Here is a 25,969-nt window from a genome sequence, read left to right on the forward strand (position 1 = left end):
CATTTTCGGGAGATTAAATGAATATGCATAGATCTGTAACATAAAAGACGAGCAGTTTTCTTGCTTGGGGTAGTGTTTTTGGAGGATCAATCCTCCACGCATCCAGCGCTGCAAATAAAGGGAATACCTGCTTAATAACAACTATCCAGTTGTTAGTGAGTTATTATCTCAGAATCCTTGCCCAGCCGCACCTAGCCTCCCACTTCGGTGAGGAGTGTTAGAAAGCAAGGGGTCTTGGAAACTCCTTCCTTTGAATCAATAGCAATTTAAGGAATCTTAGTAGCGCCAGGATCTCACACTTTAATTTTCTTTCAAGACTGCTACCTCAAAAATATAAACTGTTCCCTTTGCTAGCACAACTGTATTTATTCAGCATGTATCCTTTACAAAAGGAGGAGACTCCAATGAAGCTCAATGTCTAATGATTACATACAGTGTCCCATATGGTTCATTTATACCCTAGTATTTTACATAAAATAATAACTTCCTTGCAAACAGATGAATTAACAATCAATATTTCATTTTTAAGCCAGCTTTCCTTTTTTCTTGGGTGGACCTTTGTAACCTTTGACCTTTCTTCACAAGTTTCTCCGATTTACAACAGGTACCTCAATTTCTACTTCCTCAGAGCTACTGTTAGCAGCCCGCTCTGTCATTGTCTGTGTGTACTGATCCGTCTGCTCAGCAGACTCTTCCAAGTGTTCTTCCAACTGGTTCTTCTGTACTTCCTGTCCAGAAGGTTGCTGAAAAGAAACACCCTCAAGCTCAACCACTATCAAAGAGCTTCGACTCAAAGCAACAGGGGCCTCCTGTGAGTTGTGCTTTGCTTCCTCATTTTGATCTTTCACTGAGGAAGTCGATTTGGGCAATATGTTTTCAGAAACAGATTCTTCTGCTGCTTCAGTTACCATACAGTTGGGCAGGCCACTGTCAGAGGGTTCTTCCTTTGGTGTCAAAGCAGCTATGTTTGCAGTGGATGATGACTTCTTTTCAGATTCTTGGTGTCGTTCTTCAGTTCCCTCCTTCTCTACTGATGTGCTTTTTTCAGTCAGCACTTCTGAATCATTTGCATTTAAAACCTGCAGGGAAGGTTGTCAAAACAATCAAAGGGACAATTAATTGAAGATATAAGAGGCTGAACAACTACTGCCCCCAGCTAGCAACTTCAGAGGCTATTTTAGCATTCAGCATGACTACATGCACAGTCAACAAACCAGTCCTCTCCTCCTTTTTGCACAATACTATGTTATGAACTGCATTTGATATCCAGAATTGCTCTCCTATTTTCAAATTCAAATCATTCAATGGATTATTCAGGTACAAAAAAACTATTCTGAAATTAATCCTAGGGAAAAAATAAAGATGTTTTATTTTAGACAGACACAATTATAATTTTGCTAGCATATAACAATCTGCTTTTGCACTTTAAACAAAAAACAGTAAAATCTGTGTTCTAGAAGTGTATTTTACCATTAATTAATTGCTTGTACACTTCAGCAGGGCAGAATTACTAGACAAAATAACAAAGTGGCTTTTCACTCATATCCAACTAATATTTTTAGTGATAATTAGCTGTTTCATTACTTTCAAGCCAAACTAGAGCAATGTATCTTTCTTCTTGGTATCACATACTTATATGCCCTGCTTCTGCATATTAAAACATAAGCGTTAGTACATTCTGTTTATGGATTTATATTATCTGGCCTAATAATTGCTGCTCCCAAGAATTTCATATGATGCTAGGGGCTACTTTCTGTCTGTTACTTAACAAAATAAAAAGCAGCAAGGTATGTATACTCTGAAGGAAGGCCTTAACATTTTGTTTTAATTCTCTCACCTTTGATACAGTGTCTTCTGAAGGTTTTGCTGGAGACTCAAGAATTAATGGAACAAACAGCATTAAGGATTCATCTCCTTGACATTCAGACTGCAATTTTGATTCACCACCTAGAACTTCATTTGCTGTTTCCTCTTCAGCCATAAATGAGGCCTTACCAATTTCTTCTGTTACCTCACCGTTAAAAGGTTCATATGGAGTTTCCTAAAAATCACATTTCTAAGTCAAGATTATGCCCAACTACTGTTCCCAAACACTAGTGGGTGTATCTGTGATCTAAATTTCAGCTTAATCTGAGAAGCAGCTAGCTCAGGTACTTAGAAATTACTAAAATACTGAGAAAGTATAGCTTAGTGTAGAGTAGCTATCCAACTATTTAACCAGCACATTAGCTTGGTGTTGTCAGCTGCACTAAGTTTCTGACCATGGCTTAAACTATTAGGAGCAAAGATGAGTAGTTTTTATGCATCTCACAAGCATACATGCTACATTCCTTCCTTGAGACCATAAGTTAACAAACCCAAAATAGTGTAAGATCCACTTTCTCACCGTTCAGTAAGAACATAAAACCCTGGAGGTAACTGCTAGACACAGAGGATACTCCCAGATTTTAAATCAAGCTGGTGATAAGTGGCAAAAGTTTCAGCTTGTGTATTAGTCAATAGCAACTGTCTAAGTTAGTATGTCTTACAGTGGTATGTGTCTTGAGAAATGTTTTTTTTCCTAAAGGGGGACCAATGAATGGCAAATGTCTGAATTTGTGTCAGTTGTCTAAGCAATTGTCAATTGTCTAAGATTGTATATCCCATAGTGGTATGTGCCTGGAGGGATGTTTATGTAAAGGTGGACCAGCTGTGCAAGGAACAGGTATCCCAGGCATCTTGCAAGATGAGATAAGGAAGCCTGAAATCCACACTGCACACTAGCAGAAAAGGACTGTTATTTTCCTCAAAATTTGGGCTGCACTCCCCTTACTTCAGGAGGGGGTCCTCAGACCACCCAACAGACTGTCTGCACATATGAACATGGTGTGGAGATATGTTAATGACTCTTTGGAAAGGAATGAATACCTTTTTTGGGATGGGGTGATGAAAAATGCATAGATCTGTGCTATAAAAGATGCAGTTTTCTTGCTTGGCATGCGTGTTTTTTGGAGGATTGATTCCCCCACGCATCCAGCGCTGCTAATAAAGGGTACCTGCTTAATAATGACTATCTAGTTGTTATTGAGTTATTATCTCAGAATCCTTGCCCAGCCGCACACACCTAGCCTCCCACTTCATTGAGGAGTGTTAGAAAGCAAGGGGGCTTGGAAACTCCATCCTTTGAATCACTGGTAACAAGTATTTGTAGATAAAAATTGGTTTAAAAATCAAAGCAGGCAAGCTTTAAGGGGAGAAATAAAAAGAGTCAACAGCAGTTCCTCACAATATTTGAGTAGGAGAAATCAATTAAGAAAGTTAGGTTGATAGAAAAGCTAGAAATTCACCTTACTGAATATTCTATGAACTCTATCATTCAAAATAAGTAAAGGAATATTTCCTGACACTAATTCTACACTAACTTTAGATTCTCAGATATATTTCTCAACAAAGCATTGGTACAAAAATCAAAGAGCTGATAGACACATGGATTAAGGCAGCAAGGACCATACTTAAACTGTAGTTGTATTCCAAACTTCTTATCTGCTATCCCTATCACTTGCGGCTTACCTCCTCACTCCATTTCACAGGGGGTGATGCATGTAACTCTGTTTCTGACACAAATTGTTCCTTATTTTCAACAAACATTTCCTCATCATCAATAGCATTCTCTTCAGGTTCTTCGACTAAGTCTTCGGATCTTTCAAATGTATGGGCAGGAAGTTCCAGCCTGCAGCGGGTATTAAGATATATCCTTTAAGTTTTTAAAATTAATACATAATTTTGGTGATCTCAGCAGCAGGGAAACTCTTTCATGACCAATTTTAAACTGCTATATCACATACTTGACATAGGAAATATGAATCCAGAAAACTAAATACATTGAAAACGAACTAACTCCTAATTAGTGATGCTGTGAAAAAGGCCAAACTCAATAATTGATGCCAATATGATTATTAAGCAGGTATAGCTTTCACAGAATCACTAGGTTGAAAAAGACCTCTTGGATTATCGAGTCCAACCATTCCTATCAACCACTACCCATGCCCCTGAGTATCTCATCCACCCGTCTTACCCGTCTTTTAAATACCTCCAGGGAAGGTGACTCAACCACCTCCCTGCGCAGCCTGTTCCAGTGCCCAATCCCTTTCACCCTTTCCGTGAAAAATTTTTTCCTGATGTCCAGCCTGAACCTCCCCTGCCAGAGCTTGAGGCCATCCCCCCTTGTCCTGTCCCCTGTCACTTGGGAGCAGAGGCCAGCTCCCTCCTCTCCACAACCTCCTTTCAGGTAGTTGTAGAGAGCAATGAGGTCTCCCCTCAGCCTCCTCTTCTCAAAGCTAAACAACCCCAGTTCCCTCAGCCGAATACAACACTGGACAGACAGGGAATCATTTCACCTAATATGTGTGTGTCCATTGAGGCTGGTTACAGGACTTTTATATTGGTTAAACATACATATTCATATAGATTCTGAGAAACACTGGTTACATATTCTGGACATATTGGTTAAACATACATAGAACTCATTAGCATATCTTATCACCCACTCTCCTATGTACATCACAGTTCCTTTGTGTCTTCAGAATCCTCTGATGCTCTTTATCTTATCTCCTTCCTCATTGTGTCCTCTTGGTGAGCTCAGGTCTGTCCTTTGTTCCCGCTGAGGGACTGTCCTTGTTTCAACTAGTAAACAAGCTAAACTCCTGTTACAATCACATTCATTCTTACTGCGAGCTGGCCAAGATTTGATTATTATTATTCTTAATGATTTATTCCTTCCTTCATTAGGAAAGACACATTAACTTATCAAAATTGCTGTGACAATGTTGTAGTTCAGCCCTTAGTTGACAGATAAACAGTACACAGATGCTCTCTCGCCCCTCCCTCCCACCCAGTGGGATGGGGAGGAGAATCAAAAGAAAATGAAAAAACATGAGTTGAGATAAAGAGAGTTTTAATAAAACAATAAAAGAAGAGATAATAATAATAACAATAATAATGATAATTTAAATTCCTCTGGGCAAACACATGTAGCATGGGGAATAAACAAGAGGAGTTGGAGACGTGTGCACATCTGCAGGGCTGTGATCTCATTGGCATCATGGAGACACGATGAGATGGATCCTGTGATTGGAGTGTTGGGATGGAGGGATGCAGGCTCTTGAGGAAGGATAGGCAGGGAAGACGAGTAGGGAGTGTTACCTTCTATGTCAATGACCAGCTGGAGTGCATGGAGCTCTACCTGGGGATGGATGAGGAGCTGACCAAGAGCCTATTGGTCAGGATTACAGGGAAGGCAGAGACAAGAGATGTTATGGTGGGGATCTGCTACAGGCCGCTCGTCCAGGAAGAGCGAGTGGAAGAGGTCATCTATATACAGATAAAGCCCTGGAGGGGAGGGGGACCTAAGATAGCTGGTTAATATTCAAGGCTCACCTCCTTCATGCTCAGGAGCAATGCATCCCAACAAAGAGGAAGGCAGGTTAGAGAATAAAACTACAGCTTTAATGAAGTGATAATAATAATAAAAATGTAAATAATTAGAAAGTAATAAAATATATACAAATATATGAGATCATGTCCCCACCCCTCAATGACTGTGCGTCACCACAGATGCTACAGAGAAGATAAAAGGGAATGGGTCCTGGGCTAGGAGGGAGCTGGGCTCAGGAACTCAGAATAAAAGACCGAGGAACCAACGGGAACGTTGTGGTTGGCATCTACTACAAGGCCACCTGATCAAGGGGAAAACAGATGAAAACTCCTTCCTCCAGCTACAGGAGGCTTCATGCTCGCAATCTCTAATCCTACTGGGGGCCTTCAACCACCCTGACATCTGCTGGAAAAGTAGCATGGCGAGCTGTAGGCAATCCAGGAGACTCTAGGAGTGCATTGAAGAGAACTTCTTAACCCAGGCAATAGACATCACCACCGGAGGGGATGCAATACTGGACTTGATGGTCATTAATGCAAGTGAGCTCATCAAGTGACGTCAGGATCGGTGGCAGCCTGGCCTGCGGTGATCACTCACTGGTGGAGTTCAAGGTCCTGGTGTTGGAAAACGTTAATTTAGCTGAAGAATCAGGGCTCAATTAAAATAAGATTATTTAGCATTTGATATATATTGTGTTTAGCATTTAATTTTGTTGATCTTTATAGTTAAGTATGTGCAGACTTTGTGTCTGTCTCTGCAGACAGTAATGGTTTTCTCACAAACCACATATAACCTTCACAAGTACATGGTATTAGGGAATGCTTAGAAAGTATGTACTAACAACCTTATCCGAGCAGAGCCTACGCTTTTACTAACAACCTTATCTGAACACAGCCTACATTTGTGAAGGCCAGAAGCATACCAAGGGTAGTCAAGTGAAGATAAGGAAATGCTGGTGTCCACACAAATGATGAGACAATCCTCAAATGCATATGCATGAAGAAATGATGTAATCTGTTGAATATACATTAGATTGCGAAACACTTAAGGGTTAAATTGCCGACGTGCCGGGATCGTCTTTGAACCTGATTTGGGTGTGCATACCCCAGGTTCCCGGGGCCTCAAAATAAAGCACCACATATAACCTTCCTGGAATGGTTATGTGTTTGTCTCTACGCTAACACTGGGGGATATGGGACAGGGGAGGAGTATAGTCAGGACACTAAAACTCAGGAAAGCAGACTTCCAACCCTTCAAGGAGTTACTTGGAAGGACCCCCTGGGACATGGTCCTTGGGGACAAGGGAGCAGAACAGAGCTGGCAGATCTTTAAGGATGCTTTTCCAAAACTCAAGAGCACTCGGTCCCCATATGTAGAAAATCAGGCAGGAAAGGGAAGAGACCAGCGTGGCTGAGTGGAGACCTGCTAGTCAAACTGAAGAAGAAGAGGGAACTGCACAGGCAGTGCAAGCAGGGACAGGGAACCTGGGACGTGTATAAGGATGCTGCCTGGTTGTGTAGGGGTGGGGTCAGGAAGGCCAAGGCACAGCTAGAGCTGAACTTGGCAAGAGAAGTGAAGACCAACAAGAAGGGCTTCTACAGGTTTATCAATCAGAAGAGGATGTATCCCCACTAATGGTTGGGAATGGTGACCTTGTATCAACAGACAAGGAGAAGGCTGAGGTACTTAACGTTTTTTGCCATCTGAGTGATGAGCTGCCAGCTACTCCAGCAGAATGCTGTGGGAAGTGGTGTCAAAGGCTTTACTGAAGTCCAGGTCCACTACATCCACAGCCTTTCCATCGTCTGCTAGGCAGGTCAACTTGTTGTAGAAGGAGATCAGATTGGTCAAGCAGGACTTGCCCCTCATGAACCCATGTTGGCTGGGCCTGATCCCCTGGTTGTCTTATGTGTGCTGTGTGATGGCACTCAAGATGACCTGCTCCATGACCTTTCCCAGCACTGAGGTCAGGCTGACAGGCCCGAAGTTCTCCTTCTGGTCCTTCTTGTAGACGGGCATCACATCGTCAAGCCTCCAGTCAACTGGGACCTCCCCAGTCAGCCAGGACTGCTGATAAATGATGGAGAGTGACTTGGCAAGCTCTTCCGCCAGCTCCTTCAGTCCTTCAAGACACTGAAACTCAGGAAAGCAGACTTCCAGCTCTTTAAGGAGTTATTCGGTAGGACCCCCTGGGACATGGTCCTTGGGGACAAGGGACTGGAACAGAGCTGGCAAATATTTAAGGATGCTTTCCATAAAGTGCAGGAGTGCTCAGTCCCCGTATGTAGAAAATCAGGCAGGGAAGGGAAGAGACTGGCGTGGCTGAGTGGAGACCTGCTGGTCAAACTGAAGAAGAAGAGGGAACTGCACAGGCAGTGCAAGCAGGGACAGGGAACCTGGGAAGACTACAGGGACGCTGCCTGGTTGTGTAGGGGTGGCGTCAGGAAGGCCAAGGCACAGCTGGAGCTGAACTTGACAAGGGAAGTAAAGACCAACAAGAAGGGCTTTTACAAGTACGTCAATCAAAAGAGGAAGGTCAAAGAGAACGTACCCGCACTGATGGTTGGAAATGGGGATCGCGTATCAACAGATGAGGAGAAGGCTGAGGGACTTAACAACGTTTTTTGCCTCAGTCTTCACTGATAACCGCTCTCCTCACCCCTCCTGGGTCATGGGACAGCAAGATGGTGACCAGGGGGATAAACCCCCTTCCACAGTAGAGGAGCATCAAGTTCGTGACCACCTGAGGAACCTGAACATATATAAGTCTATGGGTCCTGATGAGATGCATCCCAGAGTCCTGAGGGAATTGGCCGATGTGGTGGCCAATTCCGACATTCCGACACCGTCCGTCATGGATATGTGGTCATGAATATATTTGTGTCTTAGAATATTATGAAGCTGTCCCTCTATCTCGTTTGTGTTCTAAGGTCACACAGAATGTGGTGAGGTTCACACAGGCCCACAGCTCTTTGGGTGTGATCATCCAGCCAATTCCTTATCCACCAAGTGGTCCACCCATCAAATCCCTGTCTCTCCAATTTAGAGACCAGAACATCAGGTGGGACGGTGTCGAATGCTTTGCACAAGTCCAGGTAGATGATGTTGGTTACTCTTCCCTTATCAACCAATGCTGTAGCCCCATTGTAGAAGGCCACCAAATTTGTCAGGCAGGATTTGCCCTCAGTGAAGCCATGTTGGCTGTCACCAATCACCTTATTTTCTATGTGCCTCAGCAGAGTTTCATGGAGGATCTGCTCCATGATCTTGCCAGCACAGTGGTGAGACTGACTGGCCTGGAGTTCTCTGGGTCTTCCTTTTTTCCCTTTTTCAAAAATGTGGGTTATGTTTCCCCTTTTCCAGTAAGCAGGGACTTCACTGGACTGCCATGACTTCTCAAATATGATGGATAGTGGCTGAGCAACTTCATCTGCCATTTCCCTCAGGACCCGTGGATTCATCTCATCAGGTCCCATGGACTTGTGCACCTTCAGGTTCCTTAGATGGTCTCGCACCTGATCCTCTCCTACAGTGGGCAGGTCTTCCATCTCCCAGTCCCTGCCTTTGCCTTCTGTGCCTTGGGTGGTGTGGTTTGAGCCCTTGGCAGTGAAGACTGAGGCACAAAAGCCATTGAGTACCTTGCACTTCTCCATATCCTGGGCAATCAGGTCTCCTGTTTCCTTCTGGAGAGGGCCCACATTCTCCCTAGTCTTCCTTTTGTCACTACCGTACCTACAGAAGCTTTTCTTGTTGTCCTCTATGTCCTTGGCCAGATTTCATTCTATCTGGGCTTTGGATTTCCTGACCTGGTCCCTGGCTACTTGGACACTTTCTCTGTACCTGTTTGAGGGAAAGTAGAGTCAGTTTTGTGACTAACTCAGTTTCTGTAAGTAACTTCATTCTCTGGAAGCTAACTGCATGTTCTTGAGACCGTGTTCTTCTCTAAAGTGATAGCACACAGCACTGGTATGCAAAAAGGCCAAAACATATACTTAACCAAGGCCATTCTCAAGCTGGTGGAAGGGGCCGCATCTGCGAGGAGGGGCAAATAGGGCAGGTGACCCTGAACTGACCAACAGAGGACTCCATCCCATACGTGTCGTACTCTGTATAAAATGAGAGACCATGAGGGTCTCACCCTCTTCTATGATGGCCAACGTCCAGTGAAGACCTCATCTGTCTGTTTGCCCCCAATCCTGGATCTGTGCATTCCTGAACCCAGTTCATAGAATCATAGAATTATAGAATAGTTAGGGTTGGAAGGGACCTTAAAGATCATCTAGTTCCAAACCCACTGCCATGGGCAGGGACATCCCACTAGATCAGGCTGCCCAAGGACCCATCCAACCTGGCCTTGAACACCTCCAGGGATGGGGCATCCACAACTTCCCTGGGAAACCTGTTCCAGTGTCTCACCACTCTCATAGTGAAGAAATTCTTCCTAATGTCTAGTCTAAATCTGCCCCTCTCCAGTTTATACCCATTCCCCCTGGTCCTATCCCCACAAGCCTTTATGAATAGCTCCTCTCCAGCTTTCCTGTAGGCCCCCTTCAGGTACTGGAAGGTTGATATAAGATCTCCTCTGAGCCTTCTCTTCTCCAGGCTGAACAAGCCCAACTCTCTCAGCCTGTCCTCGTATGGGAGGTGCTCCGATCATCTTTGTAGCCCTCCTCTGGACCCGTTCCAACAGTTCCATCTCCTTCTTATGTTGAGGATTCCAGAACTGGACACAATACTCTAGGTGGCGTCTCACAAGAGAGGAATAGAGGAGCAAAATCATCTCCCTCGACCCACTGGCCACGCTTCTTTTGATGCAGCCCAGGATGCGGTTGGCCTTCTGGGCTGCGAGCTCATGTCGAGCTTCTCATCAACCAGCACCCCCAAATCCTTCTCTGCAGGGCTGCTCTCAATCACATCATCCACCATCCTGTACTGAAAACGGGGATTGCCCTGACCCAGGTGCAGGACCTTGCACTTGGCCTTGTTGAAGGTGAGGTTCTCAGAGGCCCACTTCTCCAGTCTGTCCAGGTCCCTCTGGATGACATCCCATCCTTCCACTGTGGCAACTACACCACTCAGCTTGGTGTCATGTGCAAACTTGCTGAGGCTGCATTCAATCTTGCTGTCAATATCATTGAAGAAGATATTAAACAGCACTGGTCCCAGTACGGACCCCCGAGGGACACCACTCGTCACGGATCTCCATCTGGACTTTGAGCCATTGATCACTACTCTTTGAATACGACCATCCAACCAGTTTCTTATCCACCATAATGTCCACCCATCAAATCCATATCTCTGCAATTCAGAGAGAAGGATGTTGTGGGGGACCATGTCAAAGGCTTTACAGAAGTCCAGACAGATAACATCTGTCGGTTTTCCCGTGTCCACTGCTGCGGTTACCCCATTATAGAAAGCTACTAACTTGGTCATACAGGATTTGCCCCTGGTGAAGCCATGCTGTCTGTTTCTAATCACCTTCCCATCCTCCATCTGCTTTAGCAAGCTTGTAGGAGGACCTGTTCCATGATCTTCCCAGGCACAGAGGTGAGGCTGACAGGTCGGTAGCTCTCAGGGTCATCTTTTCTACCCTTTTTAGAAATGGGCACAATGCCACCCTTCTTCCAGTCACCAGGGACTTCTCCCGTCTGCCACGACTTTTCAAATATCACGGAGAGTGGCTTGGCCACCACATCGGCCAATTCCCTCAGGACTCTGGGATGCATCTCATCAGGACCCATAGACTTATATATGTTCAGGTTCCTCAGGTGGTCACGAACTTGATGCTCCTCTACTGTGGAAGGGGGTTTATCCCCCTGGTCACCATCTTGCTGTCCCATGACCCAGGAGGGGTGAGGAGAGCGGTTATCAGTGAAGACTGAGGCAAAAAACGTTGTTAAGTCCCTCAGCCTTCTCCTCATCTGTTGATACGCGATCCCCATTTCCAACCATCAGTGCGGGTACGTTCTCTTTGACCTTCCTCTTTTGATTGACGTACTTGTAAAAGCCCTTCTTGTTGGTCTTTACTTCCCTTGTCAAGTTCAGCTCCAGCTGTGCCTTGGCCTTCCTGACGCCACCCCTACACAACCAGGCAGCGTCCCTGTAGTCTTCCCAGGTTCCCTGTCCCTGCTTGCACTGCCTGTGCAGTTCCCTCTTCTTCTTCAGTTTGACCAGCAGGTCTCCACTCAGCCACGCCAGTCTCTTCCCTTCCCTGCCTGATTTTCTACATACGGGGACTGAGCACTCCTGCACTTTATGGAAAGCATCCTTAAATATTTGCCAGCTCTGTTCCAGTCCCTTGTCCCCAAGGACCATGTCCCAGGGGGTCCTACCGAATAACTCCTTAAAGAGCTGGAAGTCTGCTTTCCTGAGTTTCAGTGTCTTGAAGGACTGAAGGAGCTGGCGGAAGAGCTTGCCAAGTCACTCTCCATCATTTATCAGCAGTCCTGGCTGACTGGGGAGGTCCCAGTTGACTGGAGGCTTGACGATGTGATGCCCGTCTACAAGAAGGACCAGAAGGAGAACTTCGGGCCTGTCAGCCTGACCTCAGTGCTGGGAAAGGTCATGGAGCAGGTCATCTTGAGTGCCATCACACAGCACACATAAGACAACCAGGGGATCAGGCCCAGCCAACATGGGTTCATGAGGGGCAAGTCCTGCTTGACCAATCTGATCTCCTTCTACAACAAGTTGACCTGCCTAGCAGACGATGGAAAGGCTGTGGATGTAGTGGACCTGGACTTCAGTAAAGCCTTTGACACCACTTCCCACAGCATTCTGCTGGAGTAGCTGGCAGCTCATCACTCAGATGGCAAAAAACGTTAAGTACCTCAGCCTTCTCCTTGTCTGTTGATACAAGGTCACCATTCCCAACCATTAGTGGGGATACATCCTCTTCTGATTGATAAACCTGTAGAAGCCCTTCTTGTTGGTCTTCACTTCTCTTGCCAAGTTCAGCTCTAGCTGTGCCTTGGCCTTCCTGACCCCACCCCTACACAACCAGGCAGCATCCTTATACACGTCCCAGGTTCCCTGTCCCTGCTTGCACTGCCTGTGCAGTTCCCTCTTCTTCTTCAGTTTGACTAGCAGGTCTCCACTCAGCCACGCTGGTCTCTTCCCTTTCCTGCCTGATTTTCTACATATGGGGACCGAGTGCTCTTGAGTTTTGGAAAAGCATCCTTAAAGATCTGCCAGCTCTGTTCTGCTCCCTTGTCCCCAAGGACCATGTCCCAGGGGGTCCTTCCAAGTAACTCCTTGAAGGGTTGGAAGTCTGCTTTCCTGAGTTTTAGTGTCCTGACTATACTCCTCCCCTGTCCCATATCCCCCAGTGTTAGCGTAGAGACAAACACATAACCATTCCAGGAAGGTTATATGTGGTGCTTTATTTCGAGGCCCCGGGAACCTGGGGTATGCACACCCAAATCAGGTTCAAAGACGATCCCGGCACGTCGGCAATTTAACCCTTAAGTGTTTCGCAATCTAATGTATATTCAACAGATTACATCATTTCTTCATGCATATGCATTTGAGGATTGTCTCATCATTTGTGTGGACACCAGCATTTCCTTATCTTCACTTGACTACCCTTGGTATGCTTCTGGCCTTCACAAATGTAGGCTGTGTTCAGATAAGGTTGTTAGTAAAAGCGTAGGCTCTGCTCGGATAAGGTTGTTAGTACATACTTTCTAAGCATTCCCTAATACCATGTACTTGTGAAGGTTATATGTGGTTTGTGAGAAAACCATTACTGTCTGCAGAGACAGACACAAAGTCTGCACATACTTAACTATAAAGATCAACAAAATTAAATGCTAAACACAATATATATCAAATGCTAAATAATCTTATTTTAATTGAGCCCTGATTCTTCAGCTAAATTAACGTTTTCCAACACCAGGACCTTGAACTCCACCAGTGAGTGATCACCGCAGGCCAGGCTGCCACCGATCCTGACGTCACTTGATGAGCTCACTTGCATTAATGACCATCAAGTCCAGTATTGCATCCCCTCCGGTGGTGATGTCTATTGCCTGGGTTAAGAAGTTCTCTTCAATGCACTCCTAGAGTCTCCTGGATTGCCTACAGCTCGCCATGCTACTTTTCCAGCAGATGTCAGGGTGGTTGAAGGCCCCCAGTAGGATTAGAGATTGCGAGCATGAAGCCTCCTGTAGCTGGAGGAAGGAGTTTTCATCTGTTTTCCCCTTGATCAGGTGGCCTTGTAGTAGATGCCAACCACAACGTTCCCGTTGGTTCCTCGGTCTTTTATTCTGAGTTCCTGAGCCCAGCTCCCTCCTAGCCCAGGACCCATTCCCTTTTATCTTCTCTGTAGCATCTGTGGTGACGCACAGTCATTGAGGGGTGGGGACATGATCTCATATATTTGTATATATTTTATTACTTTCTAATTATTTACATTTTTATTATTATTATCACTTCATTAAAGCTGTAGTTTTATTCTCTAACCTGCCTTCCTCTTTGTTGGGATGCATTGCTCCTGAGCATGAAGGAGGTGAGCCTTGAATATTAACCAGCTATCTTAGGTCCCCCTCCCCTCCAGGGCTTTATCTGTATATAGATGACCTCTTCCACTCGCTCTTCCTGGACGAGCGGCCTGTAGCAGATCCCCACCATAACATCTCTTGTCTCTGCCTTCCCTGTAATCCTGACCAATAGGCTCTTGGTCAGCTCCTCATCCATCCCCAGGTAGAGCTCCATGCACTCCAGCTGGTCATTGACATAGAAGGTAACACTCCCTACTCGTCTTCCCTGCCTATCCTTCCTCAAGAGCCTGCATCCCTCCATCCCAACACTCCAATCACAGGATCCATCTCATCGTGTCTCCATGATGCCAATGAGATCACAGCCCTGCAGATGTGCACACGTCTCCAACTCCTCTTGTTTATTCCCCATGCTACATGTGTTTGCCCAGAGGAATTTAAATTATCATTATTATTGTTATTATTATTATCTCTTCTTTTATTGTTTTATTAAAACTCTCTTTATCTCAACTCATGTTTTTTCATTTTCTTTTGATTCTCCTCCCCATCCCACTGGGTGGGAGGGAGGGGCGAGAGAGCATCTGTGTACTGTTTATCTGTCAACTAAGGGCTGAACTACAACATTGTCACAGCAATTTTGATAAGTTAATGTGTCTTTCCTAATGAAGGAAGGAATAAATCATTAAGAATAATAATAATCAAATCTTGGCCAGCTCGCAGTAAGAATGAATGTGATTGTAACAGGAGTTTAGCTTGTTTACTAGTTGAAACAAGGACAGTCCCTCAGCGGGAACAAAGGACAGACCTGAGCTCACCAAGAGGACACAATGAGGAAGGAGATAAGATAAAGAGCATCAGAGGATTCTGAAGACACAAAGGAACTGTGATGTACATAGGAGAGTGGGTGATAAGATATGCTAATGAGTTCTATGTATGTTTAACCAATATGTCCAGAATATGTAACCAGTGTTTCTCAGAATCTATATGAATATGTATGTTTAACCAATATAAAAGTCCTGTAACCAGCCTCAATGGACACACACATATTAGGTGAAATGATTCCCTGTCTGTCCAGTGTTGTATTCGGCTGAGGGAACTGGGGTTGTTTAGCTTTGAGAAGAGGAGGCTGAGGGGAGACCTCATTGCTCTCTACAACTACCTGAAAGGAGGTTGTGGAGAGGAGGGAGCTGGCCTCTGCTCCCAAGTGACAGGGGACAGGACAAGGGGGGATGGCCTCAAGCTCTGGCAGGGGAGGTTCAGGCTGGACATCAGGAAAAAATTTTTCACGGAAAGGGTGAAAGGGATTGGGCACGGGAACAGGCTGCGCAGGGAGGTGGTTGAAGTGATTGTGCCCCTGGACTAGGCACTGGTGAGGCCATACCTGGAATTCTGGGTTCATTTTTGGGCCCCTCACTACAAGAAGAACATTGAGGGGCTGGAGCATGTCCAGAAAAGGGGAATGAAGCCAGGGAAGGGGCTGGAGAAACATTATGAAGATTGGCTGAGGGAGCTGGGATTGTTTAGTCTAGAGAAAAGGAGGCTGAGGGGAGACCTCATCGTTCTCTGCAGCTCCCAGAAAGGAGGTTGTAGTGAGTCAGGTGTTTATCTCTTCTCCCAAGTAACAAGCAATAGGATGAGGGGGAATGGCCTCAAGTTGTGCCAGGGCAGGTTCAGATTAGATATCAGGAAACATTTCTTTACCAAAAGAGTGGTGGAGCATTGGCAGAGGTTGCCCAGGGCAGTAGTGGACTCCTGATCCCTGGAGGTTTCCAAACATATGTGTAGCTGTGGCACTGGTAAGGCCATACCTGGAATCCTGGATTCAGTTTTGGGTCCCTCACTACAAGGACATTGAAAGGCTTGAGCATGTCTGGAGAAGAGCAATGAAGCTGGTAAAGGGGCTGGAGAACATCTTATGAGGAGCAGCTGAGGGACCTGGGGTTGTTTAGCCTTGAGAAGAGGAGGCCGAGGGGAGACCTCATCACTGTCTACAGCCTGAATGGAGGCTGTAGAGAGGTGGATGTCGGTCTCTTCTCCCAAGTGACAGGTGATAGGACAAGAGGGAATGGCCTCAGGTTGCAGCAGGGCAGGTTCAGATTGGACATCAGGTAAAAGTTCTTCATGGCAAGGGTTCTCAACCTAGTGATTCTATGATTCTATTAGTTCCAGTCCTGAGCTAAGGAATGAGGAGCAGGAGGTCAAAGAGAAACAATTGATTAATGCCTGGCTCCGAGCCTGGTGTGAGGAGAAAGGCTTTGTGTTCTTTGACGATCGGGTGACCCACCCACCCCCAGGCTTTCTTACTAGGGATGGGACACGCTTGTCTCCTAGGGGAACTAAAGTCCTTACTAAAAATCTAGCTAGGCTCTTAAACAGAGCTTTAAACTAGATGTGAAGGGGGAGTGGGAGGAGACCAGGCTAGTCCGTAGTGAATCTGGAAGTGGGACTCCAGTACCTGAGAGATAGTGTGCTGGAGAGGACTGCCAGTACATCACCTCAGAGCAAGTGAGGGCAATTATACCTGGGGACAGTAAGGATGAAACTGGCACTGTGGAGTTAGTTATTCCAAGGACCAGTCAATTGGGAATGAACTCTATTCCCTTTATGAGGGCTGAAGGTTCATCAGCCCAGCTGAAGTGCATTTACACCAATGCACGCAGCGTGGGCAATAAGAAGGAGGAGTTGGAAGCTGTTGTAGGGCAAGGTGACTACGATGTCGTTGCCATCACGAAAACATGGTGGGATGACTCATATAACTGGAGTGCAGCCATCGGGGGGTATAAACTCTTCAGGTGGGACAGGAAGGGTAGGAGAAGAGGCAGAGTAGCCCTCTATGTTAGAGAGTGCTTTGATACCCTTGAGCTCGATTACGGTGAGGAAGGGACTGAGTGCCTATGGGTTAAAATCAGAGGAGCCCACAAGAAGGCAGATATTGTGATGGGAGTCCGTTACAGACCACCCAACCAAGAAGAAGCAGCTGATGAGCTCTTCTATAAACAGCTGGGGATAGTCTCTAGATCTCTACCTCTTGTCCTCGTGGGAGACTTCAGTCTTACGGATATCTGCTGGGAGTACAATACAGCAGAAAAGAAGCAGTCTAGGAGGTTCCTGGAGCACGTAGAAGACAACTTCCTCACACAACTGGTGAGTGAGCCGACAAGGGAGGGTGCCCTCCTGGACCTGCTGTTTGTGAACAGAGAAGGCCTTGTGGGGGATGTGACGGTTGGAGGACGCCTGGGACAAAGCGATCATGAGATGATAGGGTTTTCAGTTCTAGGTGAGAAGAAGGGGATTAGCAAAACAGTCACATTAAGCTTCCAGGGGGCAGACTTTGGACTGTTCAGAAAGTTGGTTGGCAAAGTCCCATGGGAGACAGTACTTAAGAGCAAGGGAGCCCACGAGGGCTGGGTGCTCTTGAAAAATGAAATCCTAGCAGCTCAGGAGCAAGCCATCCCTGTGTTCCGGAAAAGGAGCCGGCAGGGGAAAAAAAACAGCTGGGTTGAGTAGGGAAATCTTGAAAGATATCAAAAAAAAGAGGAATGTCTATGAGCTTTGGAAGAAGGGACAGGCATCATGGGTGGACTACAGGGAGGAAGTGAGATCGTGCAGGGAAAAAATCAGGAGGGCTAAGGCCCAACTAGAAATCAAACTGGCTAAGCCTGTGAAAGATAATAAAAAATCTTTCTACAAATACATTAACAAGAAAAGGAGGACGAGGGAGAATATTCAGTCCCTATTGGATGCAGAAGGAACAATAGTGACAGGGGATAAGGACAAGGCTGAGGTACTTAATGCCTTCTTTGCCTCACTCTTTAATAGTAAGGGAAGTTGTTCCCCTTGTGTACAAACCCAGGAGTCAGAGGAGCAGAATGAGGCTCCCATGATCCAAGAGGAGGCGGTTAGAGACTTGCTTGCCCAGCTAGAGACCCACAAGTCTATGGGGCCGGATGGGATCCACCCAAGAGTATTGAAGGAGCTGGCGGATGTCCTTTCCAAACCCCTTTCCATCATCTTCCAGAGGTCCTGGCTGACTGGGGATGTTCCACTGGGATGGAGGCTGGCTGATGTTGTGCCCATCTACAAGAAGGGTTGCAGGGAGGATCCAGGGAACTACAGGCCTGTCAGTCTGACCTCAGTGCTGGGGAAAGTCATGGAACAGGTGATCATGAGTGCTATCATGAAGCACATGCAAGAAAACCGGATGATCAGGCCCAGTCAACATGGGTTCATGAAAGGCAAGTCTTGCCAAACTTACCTGATTGCCTTCTATGACAAAGTGACTCGACTACCGGATGAGGGAAAGGCTGTGGATGTAGTCTTCTTGGACTTCAGTAAAGCCTTTGACACAGTTTCTCACAGCATTCTGCTTCAGAAACTGTCAGCCTCTGGACTGGACAGGCGCACACTCTCCTGGGTTGAAAACTGGTTGGATGGCCGGGCCCAGAGAGTGGTGGTCAATGGAGTTAACTCCAGCTGGAGGCCAGTCACAAGTGGGGTTCCTCAGAGCTCGGTACTGGGTCCAGCCCTGCTCAATATCTTTATCAATGACCTGAATGAAGGCATTGAGTGCACCCTCAGCAAGTTTGCGGATGACACTAAGCTGGGTGGAAGTGTGGATCTGCTGGAGGGTAGGGAGGCTCTGCAAAGGGATCTGAACAGGCTGGACCACTGGGCTGAGACCAATGGCATGAGGTTCAACAAGGCCAAATGCCGGGTCCTGCACTTGGGGCACAACAACCCTATACAGTGCTACAGACTAGGAGAAGTCTGGCTAGAAAGCTGCCTAGAGGAGAAGGACCTGGGGGTGCTGGTTGACAGCTGACTGAACATGAGCCAGCAGTGTGCCCAGGTGGCCAAGAAGGCCAATGGCATCTTGGCTTGGATCAGAAACGGTGTGACCAGCAGGTCCAGGGAGGTTATTCTCCCTCTGTACTCGGCACTGGTGAGACCGCACCTTGAGTACTGTGTTCAGTTCTGGGCCCCTCACCACAAGAAGGATGTTGAGGCTCTGGAGCGTGTCCAGAGAAGAGCAACAAAGCTGGTGAGGGGGCTGGAGAACAAGTCTTATGAGGAGAAGCTGAGAGAGCTGGGGTTGTTTAGCCTGGAGAAGAGGAGGCTGAGGGGAGACCTTATTGCTCTCTACAACTACCTGAAAGGAGGTTGTGGAGAGGAGGGAGCTGGGCTCTTCTCCCAAGTGACTGAGGACAGGACAAGGGGGAATGGCCTGAAGCTCCACCAGGGGAGGTTCAGGATGGACATCAGGAAAAAATTTTTACAGTAAGAGTCATTGGGCACTGGAACAGCTGCCCAGGGAGGTGGTTGAGTCACCTTCCCTGGAGGTGTTTAAGGGACAGGTGGATGAGGTGCTGAGGGGCATGATTTAGGGATTGTTAGGAATGGTTGGACTCAATGATCCAGTGGGTCCTTTCCAACCCAGTGATTCTATGATTCAAGCACTGGCAGAGGCTGCCCAGCGAGGTGGTCGTGTCACCATCTCTGGAGGGGTATAAGAGACGGGCAGATGAGGTGCTTAGGGGCATGGTTTAGTGGTGGACTTGGCAGTGTTAACAGTCAGACTCGATGATCTTAATGGTCTTTTCCAACCTAAATGATTCTGTGATTGTGACCACCATGATACAGCATTTTTATTAATTGAAAATAATGAGAATTATAGAAATTATGCAATGCATCATTACTTTAAAAGAAAAAACCCACAAAAAGATAACAAAGATGATCAGAACAAATTAGCTGACTGCTTTCCTATCTTGGTTGCCAGACCAGAATAGATCAGTAATCCAGACAGTTTACTACTGTATTTTTAAGAATTTGCAAAGGCACATATGTAAGTCAGATGGGGGAAGTCTTCAGCAAACCTCCAATACTGCCATTAATCTGGAAGTCATTAACCCCCTCTAGAAATAAAACAAAAATGACAATTTCTTCTTGATCCAGAAGTTCATATTCTACAAAGTGCTATCACTGTGCTAAACAGCTTACTCAAATGCTAGATTTTATTTAGCAAAGACTGAAAAATCCAATTAAGTCAAAAATAACTAAAGGGAAATTATAATGTTTCAGAAAAACAACTGAAAATCTGTACCATTAATGACAAATCTGCTAACTAAACTGTAATCTGAAGGAATGCATGTGTGGAAGGAAAGGCAATCTTTTTGTTACCATCAAGTATAGCTAAATCTTGTGCCTGTAAGCAAAGTTTACGTTGTAATGCTATAACATGTTTAAGTGATAATGACATCTGATTCCACAATCATTTTAGATAAACAGGAGCTCTGTATTCTGGAGCTAGGCCAAAAAAACCCCACCAAAACCCAAGCAAAGCCCAATCTAGTAGTAAACGATTGTTCTACAGGAAGAAAAAAAAAAAGAAAAAAAGTTTTCAGGTACGCCTCATTTCTACAATTTTAAATCTATTTTGTAGAATATGAAGAAATCTAAAAGCTTTCTTGTATTACTAAAGGACATAAGCATTTAAGCCATAAATTTTAACTGTAAACTGACTTATGAACGCAATAAAACACTAACTCACTAGTCTTGCAAAACTTGTAAACTCTACCAAACAATATTCTTCAAAAAAGCTCCCCATCTCCTCCCTTCTACTCCCTTAAAATCCCACAATACACAAATGTTTTACCTGTAGGTTTAACAGAATAGAACCCAATAGCCTTTCCTTTTTTCCACATGATCTTAGCATAGTCATTGCTACCGTGACAGAGAAATGGCACCTCATTTCTTTCTATTTCGTGTTTCCGATAGCTAATTCGATTCAGAACATAGAGAACCACCCTCTCTCCGACAGACTTCACCTAATGAAACACAGAAAAAAATTTTAGAAGAGTGATCAGTTGATATGCACACATCAGCGACCTTATTTTTCAAAGTTGCCAGCTAACACAGCTGCAGATAGTGTCAAGAGAACCTCTAAGTGCTAAAGCAGGATGAAGCTCTGGGGTTTGCTTGAGGCTTAGGAGATGCTCTGAAGCCATAGCAATAGGTTAAGTATAAAGCACTACCACAGACGGAGGATATTTCATGACTTCAGTGTCACTCCCAGTCCAACTGGTAAAAGCTGAGAGAAGTGCTGGGAGTGGGGCAGTGGGTGGAATGTTTTGATTTTAACTCAAAAGTATTTTTTTATTTAAAAAACACAGACAGTATAAAATAGCAGTATGCTAGCTTCAGATTTCTCAGGCTAGCAGGTAACTGTAGTCCTACAAAGAAGAAATTATGAGCCTCATGGTGTAGCAGGATTTAGCACACTCAATCACTGCTGACAGAGTAGCAAGACAACAGGACATAATGCAGTGGAAGAACTAGTAACAGTTCAATATCCTTTTCTCTGTTCTGCAGGGTTCCTTTTATATATGAAATTTAGGTTCACCACTGTCCTACCCACTGTGAAGGAAGAATGGAGAAATCATGCTCCCTTCCCAGTGCCCAAAGTCTCAGCTACCCTACCTGTAAAAAATTCAGCTCTCTTGATTTACTCACCATCTTACCATTATGAAACACACAGAAAACAAGGCTACATGCCAAATTCTCTAGAGTAAATTTAAATACAAAAATCAAAGATGAATGCCCAGGTATGAATTACACTCCTGGAAAAATACAGGTTTCCAGTTTTGAAAGAAACCAAAACTCTGTATTACATGGGTGTCAGTAATGTTAACATAGCTCAATGATGAGCAATAAAGCAGATACATGAGGTTTGGGAAAGTAAGTTGCCTGGTATTACCAACTGCAGGCCACCAGCCTCTATCAAACAGGTTCCTTTCAATATTTTTAGCTTACTAATCTCCTGAAAAGACCAATAGGTATTGCTATGATAGAATGCACCAGTCTACTAAGATATTTCAATATGATCAGACATACTATGTTCTAAAGAACAAGGAAAAAACTCTTAACATCATTAACATCTAAATAGCTTGCATATGAAGCTACTGTACAAGAGTCCCTCTTTCTCTAGACACTATCTTCATAATCCTTCCCCCTAGTACCCATTTCCTCTATTCCCATTGACTTTTGCTTTTGATATAAGACAGATAACTCATTTCTGAATTAAATGAGAACATATAACATCTTACACACTAACTATTTGCCATTACTTACCATTATCTTGAATGATAATAATTGCTAGGTGAATGTTGGAGCACTTTACCTGCTGAAGACCCTCTCTAGAAGGGACAGGTGTTCTCACAATGTCATCAATTGACCACCACCGGTCAGCAAGATACAGAGCTACAGCTTGAAAGAAACAAGGAAATAAAATGTTAATGATTCTTACCATTCCCAAAAGATACATATTCATTAATGCTGCTAAACAATTAGAAATAACAATGTGGTAACCAAGTTAAGTATCTTCTAGTTGGCACTATATTAATGCAGCTCTTACTACCTCAGCACAACATATGTGGTGCTATACATCCCCCCATAAGCAATGCTGTATTGGGTTTGCATGGCAAGGTTTCAGTAGACAAAGGGCTACAGGAGTGGCTTCTGTGAGAAGCTGCCAGAAGCTTCCCCTGTGTCCACAGAGGCAGCTCCAAGATGGACCCACCACTGGCCAAGGCTGAGCCCATCACTGACAGTGGTAGTGCCTCTGGATAACATGTTTAAGAAAGGGAAAAACTGCACAAGAGAAACTGCAGCTGGAGAGAGGAGTGTGAATATGTGAGAGGAACAACTCTGCAGACACCAAAGTCAGGCAAGGAGGAGGAGGAGGAGGTGCTCCAGGCACCAGAGCAGAGATACCCCCGCAGCCTGTGGTGAAGATTATGGAGGTTAAAGGTGGAGCAGAGATCCATCTGCAGCACGTGGAGGACCCCCATCTGAAGCAGATGGATGTGTCTGAAGGAGGCTGTGACCCCATGGAGAACCTGTGCTGGAGCAGGCTCCTGGCAGGACCTGTGACCTCATGGGAGGACCCATGCTGAAGCAGTCTATTCCTGAAGGACTGCACACTGTGAAAAGGAGTCATGCTGGAGAAGTTTGTGGAGGACAACCTCCCATGGGAGGGACCCTACACTGGAGCAGGGGAAGAGTGTGAGGAGTCCTCCTCCTGACGGGGAAGGAGCAGCAGAGACAACATGTGATGAACTGACTGCAATCCCCATTTCCCCATCCCCCTGCGCCACTCGGGGGAGGAGGTAGAAAAGTTGAGAGTGAAGTTGAACCTGGGAAGAAGGGAGGAGTGAGGGGAAGGTGTTTTAAGATTTGTTTTTATTTCTTATTACCCTACTCTGATTTGATTGGCAATAAATTAAATTCATTTCCCCAGTCCAGTCTGGTTTGCTTGTGATGGTAACTGGTGAGGGATCTCCCCTCTCCCTACCCTTATCTCGACCCACGAGCCTTTTGATATATTTTCTTTGCCCTGTCCAGCTGAGAGGAGTGACAGAGTGGCTTGGTGGGCACCTGGCAGCCAGCCAGGGTCATCACATCACAATAACTCCCTGGTCCAAAATTTTCTGAAAACTGAGAATGATAAAACCAAATGCAGATTTTTGTGCAGCACAACATACAAGAACTGTGTCACTGTGCTCCAACACCTTTTTCCACTAAAAACTGGACCATCCAAGAAGAGTCTCATTCATACATGTATTTTAGTTTTGGTTTATTAATGGTTACTGATACTGAAACTGTGCAAGTTTTAGATTGCCAGATGAATGTAAAAAGGCTGATGGTCATGCGATTAGCAATCAGGAAGTTTGATCCATGGGCACATGTGGCAAACTTAGTAATCATATAGATGGCATTATATGGAATGGGAAGGAAACATGGAGGACTGGAAAGGAAGGAAGAAAGGGAGGAAAAATCTCCCCAAAACCAGTGAGATGTCAACTTGGCCAGAGCTATGTTAGGACCTGAAAGTAAAGACAAATTTACACTTGATGCTGATCAATCAGTGCTAATTAAAAGCATCCAAATTCATGGGCAAATATATAGATTCTACAAATGCTCAATAAATTTCTTTTGGAGAGGGGTAAGGTGTACATAAAATGATCAAGAGACATGTACGTGGATTCAGATGAGCGGCATATTATTTTGCTACATATCTTCTGAATTCAGTGGGTCCAGTTCTACTCTGATTAGAGAGCAAAGTTTTATCACTTGTGTATTTGAATCCACAACAACAAGAAGGCAGCGAACAAAAAATGCAAAAGTGGCAAAGTTGTGAGCTACACTAGCATGGAATAAGTAAGGGCCTGGTTACATGTATTTGTCACAGAAAAAGAAACAGCAACACACACAGAGATGAGAATCTTAAAATGAAACCTGTGAGTGAGTCCTCTGGTGCAAACAAAGCAAGAACTTTGCGTGTCTGCTCTCCACCATAAAGAGGTACGAAGCCCACAGTTGACAAGCTAATAGGAATCTGAAACAACAATGTACAATAGACTCTTGCTAATACAACATTAGTAAAATATACATTATAAAGAGCTCTGATTCTCAAGCTCTGGCAGGTTCAGCCACAGCCATTTATACTGTTACAGTTCTCTGCTGTCAGCAGTTTGCATTTATGTGCACAACTCAAGTAAGGTGTGCAAAGAGCCAACAGTATGATCACTTCAGCTCCCCCAATTACACAAGCTGTCAAAGCTGACAGAAGAACGAGGCAGGCAGGCACAGAAACAAACTGGCACAGCAAAATTGCTGTTGTCCTGACATGCTAAGCTGGGAAGGTTAGATTCAAAACAGTTTTCTTCCCTTGAATTGCACACATTTCAGAAATTTCAAATTTGTCTGCTTGACTTTCCTTCAGGAACAACATGGGTCAAATCAATCTACCTTTCATGAGTTGAGGATGTTCATGAAAAATGCATTTTGATATTTAAATTCGTGTTTTCAATATTTAATTAATACATAAAAACTACAAAGGCATTGGTAAATAGACATACTTACCCAATTTAAGAAGATTATGATATGCGATGTCAAACTAATGTTAGTACAGACAAATATTTAGGTATACAGCACCTGCAGAAATGAAGGAAAGCATTCAAGACTCTGCTTCTGCCAAGGAATATGCAGCGCTGACCTTTTGTTCCCACAGAGAATCCTCTCAGCTCGCTTATTTTTCATTAGTTACACACCATTGCTTTTATTGGTATTAGTTCTATTAGAAATACTCATCTAGACAAATCCAAGACTGACTAACTTATCACTCAAGGGATAAGTGTTTAAAACATGAAATGTCACAGCCAGTCTCTACTAGAACTCCCAACAACAGCAGGGAATATTTCAGATAAAAAGAAAAAAATCACTTCTAAAATTAATGAAACTTGCTGATCAAGAATTGAACCCAACCATGAAGAAGGACAGGATACAAAGAGAGCCAGTTAGCTTCTGTAAATGATAAACTCCTTAGTTATGGTGATAGATTTTTTGTGACTGTGTGAGTTAGTATTTTTAGGAAAGAGTTTATCGTTGAGATTTTAAGGGTTTTTCAAAAATTACTTTATGCATACAAATCCATTGCCTAGAAGCAGCAAATAGCCACTGACGCACAAATTTAAACCAAATTACAGAATGAGTAAAAGAGTAGAGATTAACACACAAACAGGAATTTGGAAAATATAAAAGCTTTGCTAAAATTATGATGTAATTCAATATTTATGGATTGTATGTTTTAAATATACACATATATTAATAAAAATTGGGACTAAGGTATTTGCTGGTTCTTACTTTGCCATGGTCTGGCAGGGACAAGAATTCAGGACAATTTGGATCCCCACACTGAAGGTTAGACAAGTAGTCTTCTGCAGAGCTCTCCAAGTCCTCATGACTGTAGCGGTTCAACATATCCACAGGAAATGCCATCATCTTGAAAAATAAGCAACATTATTACTGCAGTTAGTTTGAGAGGTATGATGCACAGCTTCTCACATATTCCGACTAAACATGTAACTAAGACTGTCGAACACTCCCCTCTGCTGCTCTCTAGAGCCCTCTTATGTCCAAGACAGAAAGGAGAAACGTTCCAGGTATTTAATTAGGATGGTGTCTATTAATACCCAGTCTGTAAAATAATACATAAACCAAA

General features: G+C 44.6%; 1 protein-coding gene across 1 annotated transcript; it reads right to left on the reverse strand.

The window, feature by feature from the left end:
* Window positions 1–578: 578 nt before the first annotated feature.
* Window positions 579–25,749, reverse strand: LOC128850184 (soluble lamin-associated protein of 75 kDa-like). The gene is made up of 7 exons (XM_054053172.1): window positions 25,612–25,749; window positions 24,205–24,304; window positions 22,088–22,173; window positions 20,551–20,735; window positions 3,550–3,709; window positions 1,838–2,041; window positions 579–1,079 (listed from the first exon to the last, which is right to left on the reverse strand). The coding sequence occupies exons 1-7, from the start codon at window positions 25,747–25,749 to the stop codon at window positions 579–581; spliced, it is 1,374 nt and encodes a 457-aa protein (XP_053909147.1).
* Window positions 25,750–25,969: the final 220 nt, after the last annotated feature.

Source organism: Cuculus canorus, chromosome W, assembly GCF_017976375.1.
Source record: "Cuculus canorus isolate bCucCan1 chromosome W, bCucCan1.pri, whole genome shotgun sequence".
Classification (NCBI taxonomy): Eukaryota; Metazoa; Chordata; class Aves; order Cuculiformes; family Cuculidae; genus Cuculus; species Cuculus canorus.

Excerpts from the sequence above, each read along its gene's own strand:
- LOC128850184 (XM_054053172.1), bottom strand. The coding sequence starts at position 25,749 with ATGATGGCATTTCCTGTGGATATGTTGAACCGCTACAGTCATGAGGAC. Across the intron at positions 20,736-22,087 it reads CTAGAGAGGGTCTTCAGCAG|GTGAAGTCTGTCGGAGAGAG; the intron begins GTAAAGTGCTCC and ends GTGTTTCATTAG. Across the intron at positions 2,042-3,549 it reads CTGTGAAATGGAGTGAGGAG|GAAACTCCATATGAACCTTT; the intron begins GTAAGCCGCAAG and ends TGTGATTTTTAG.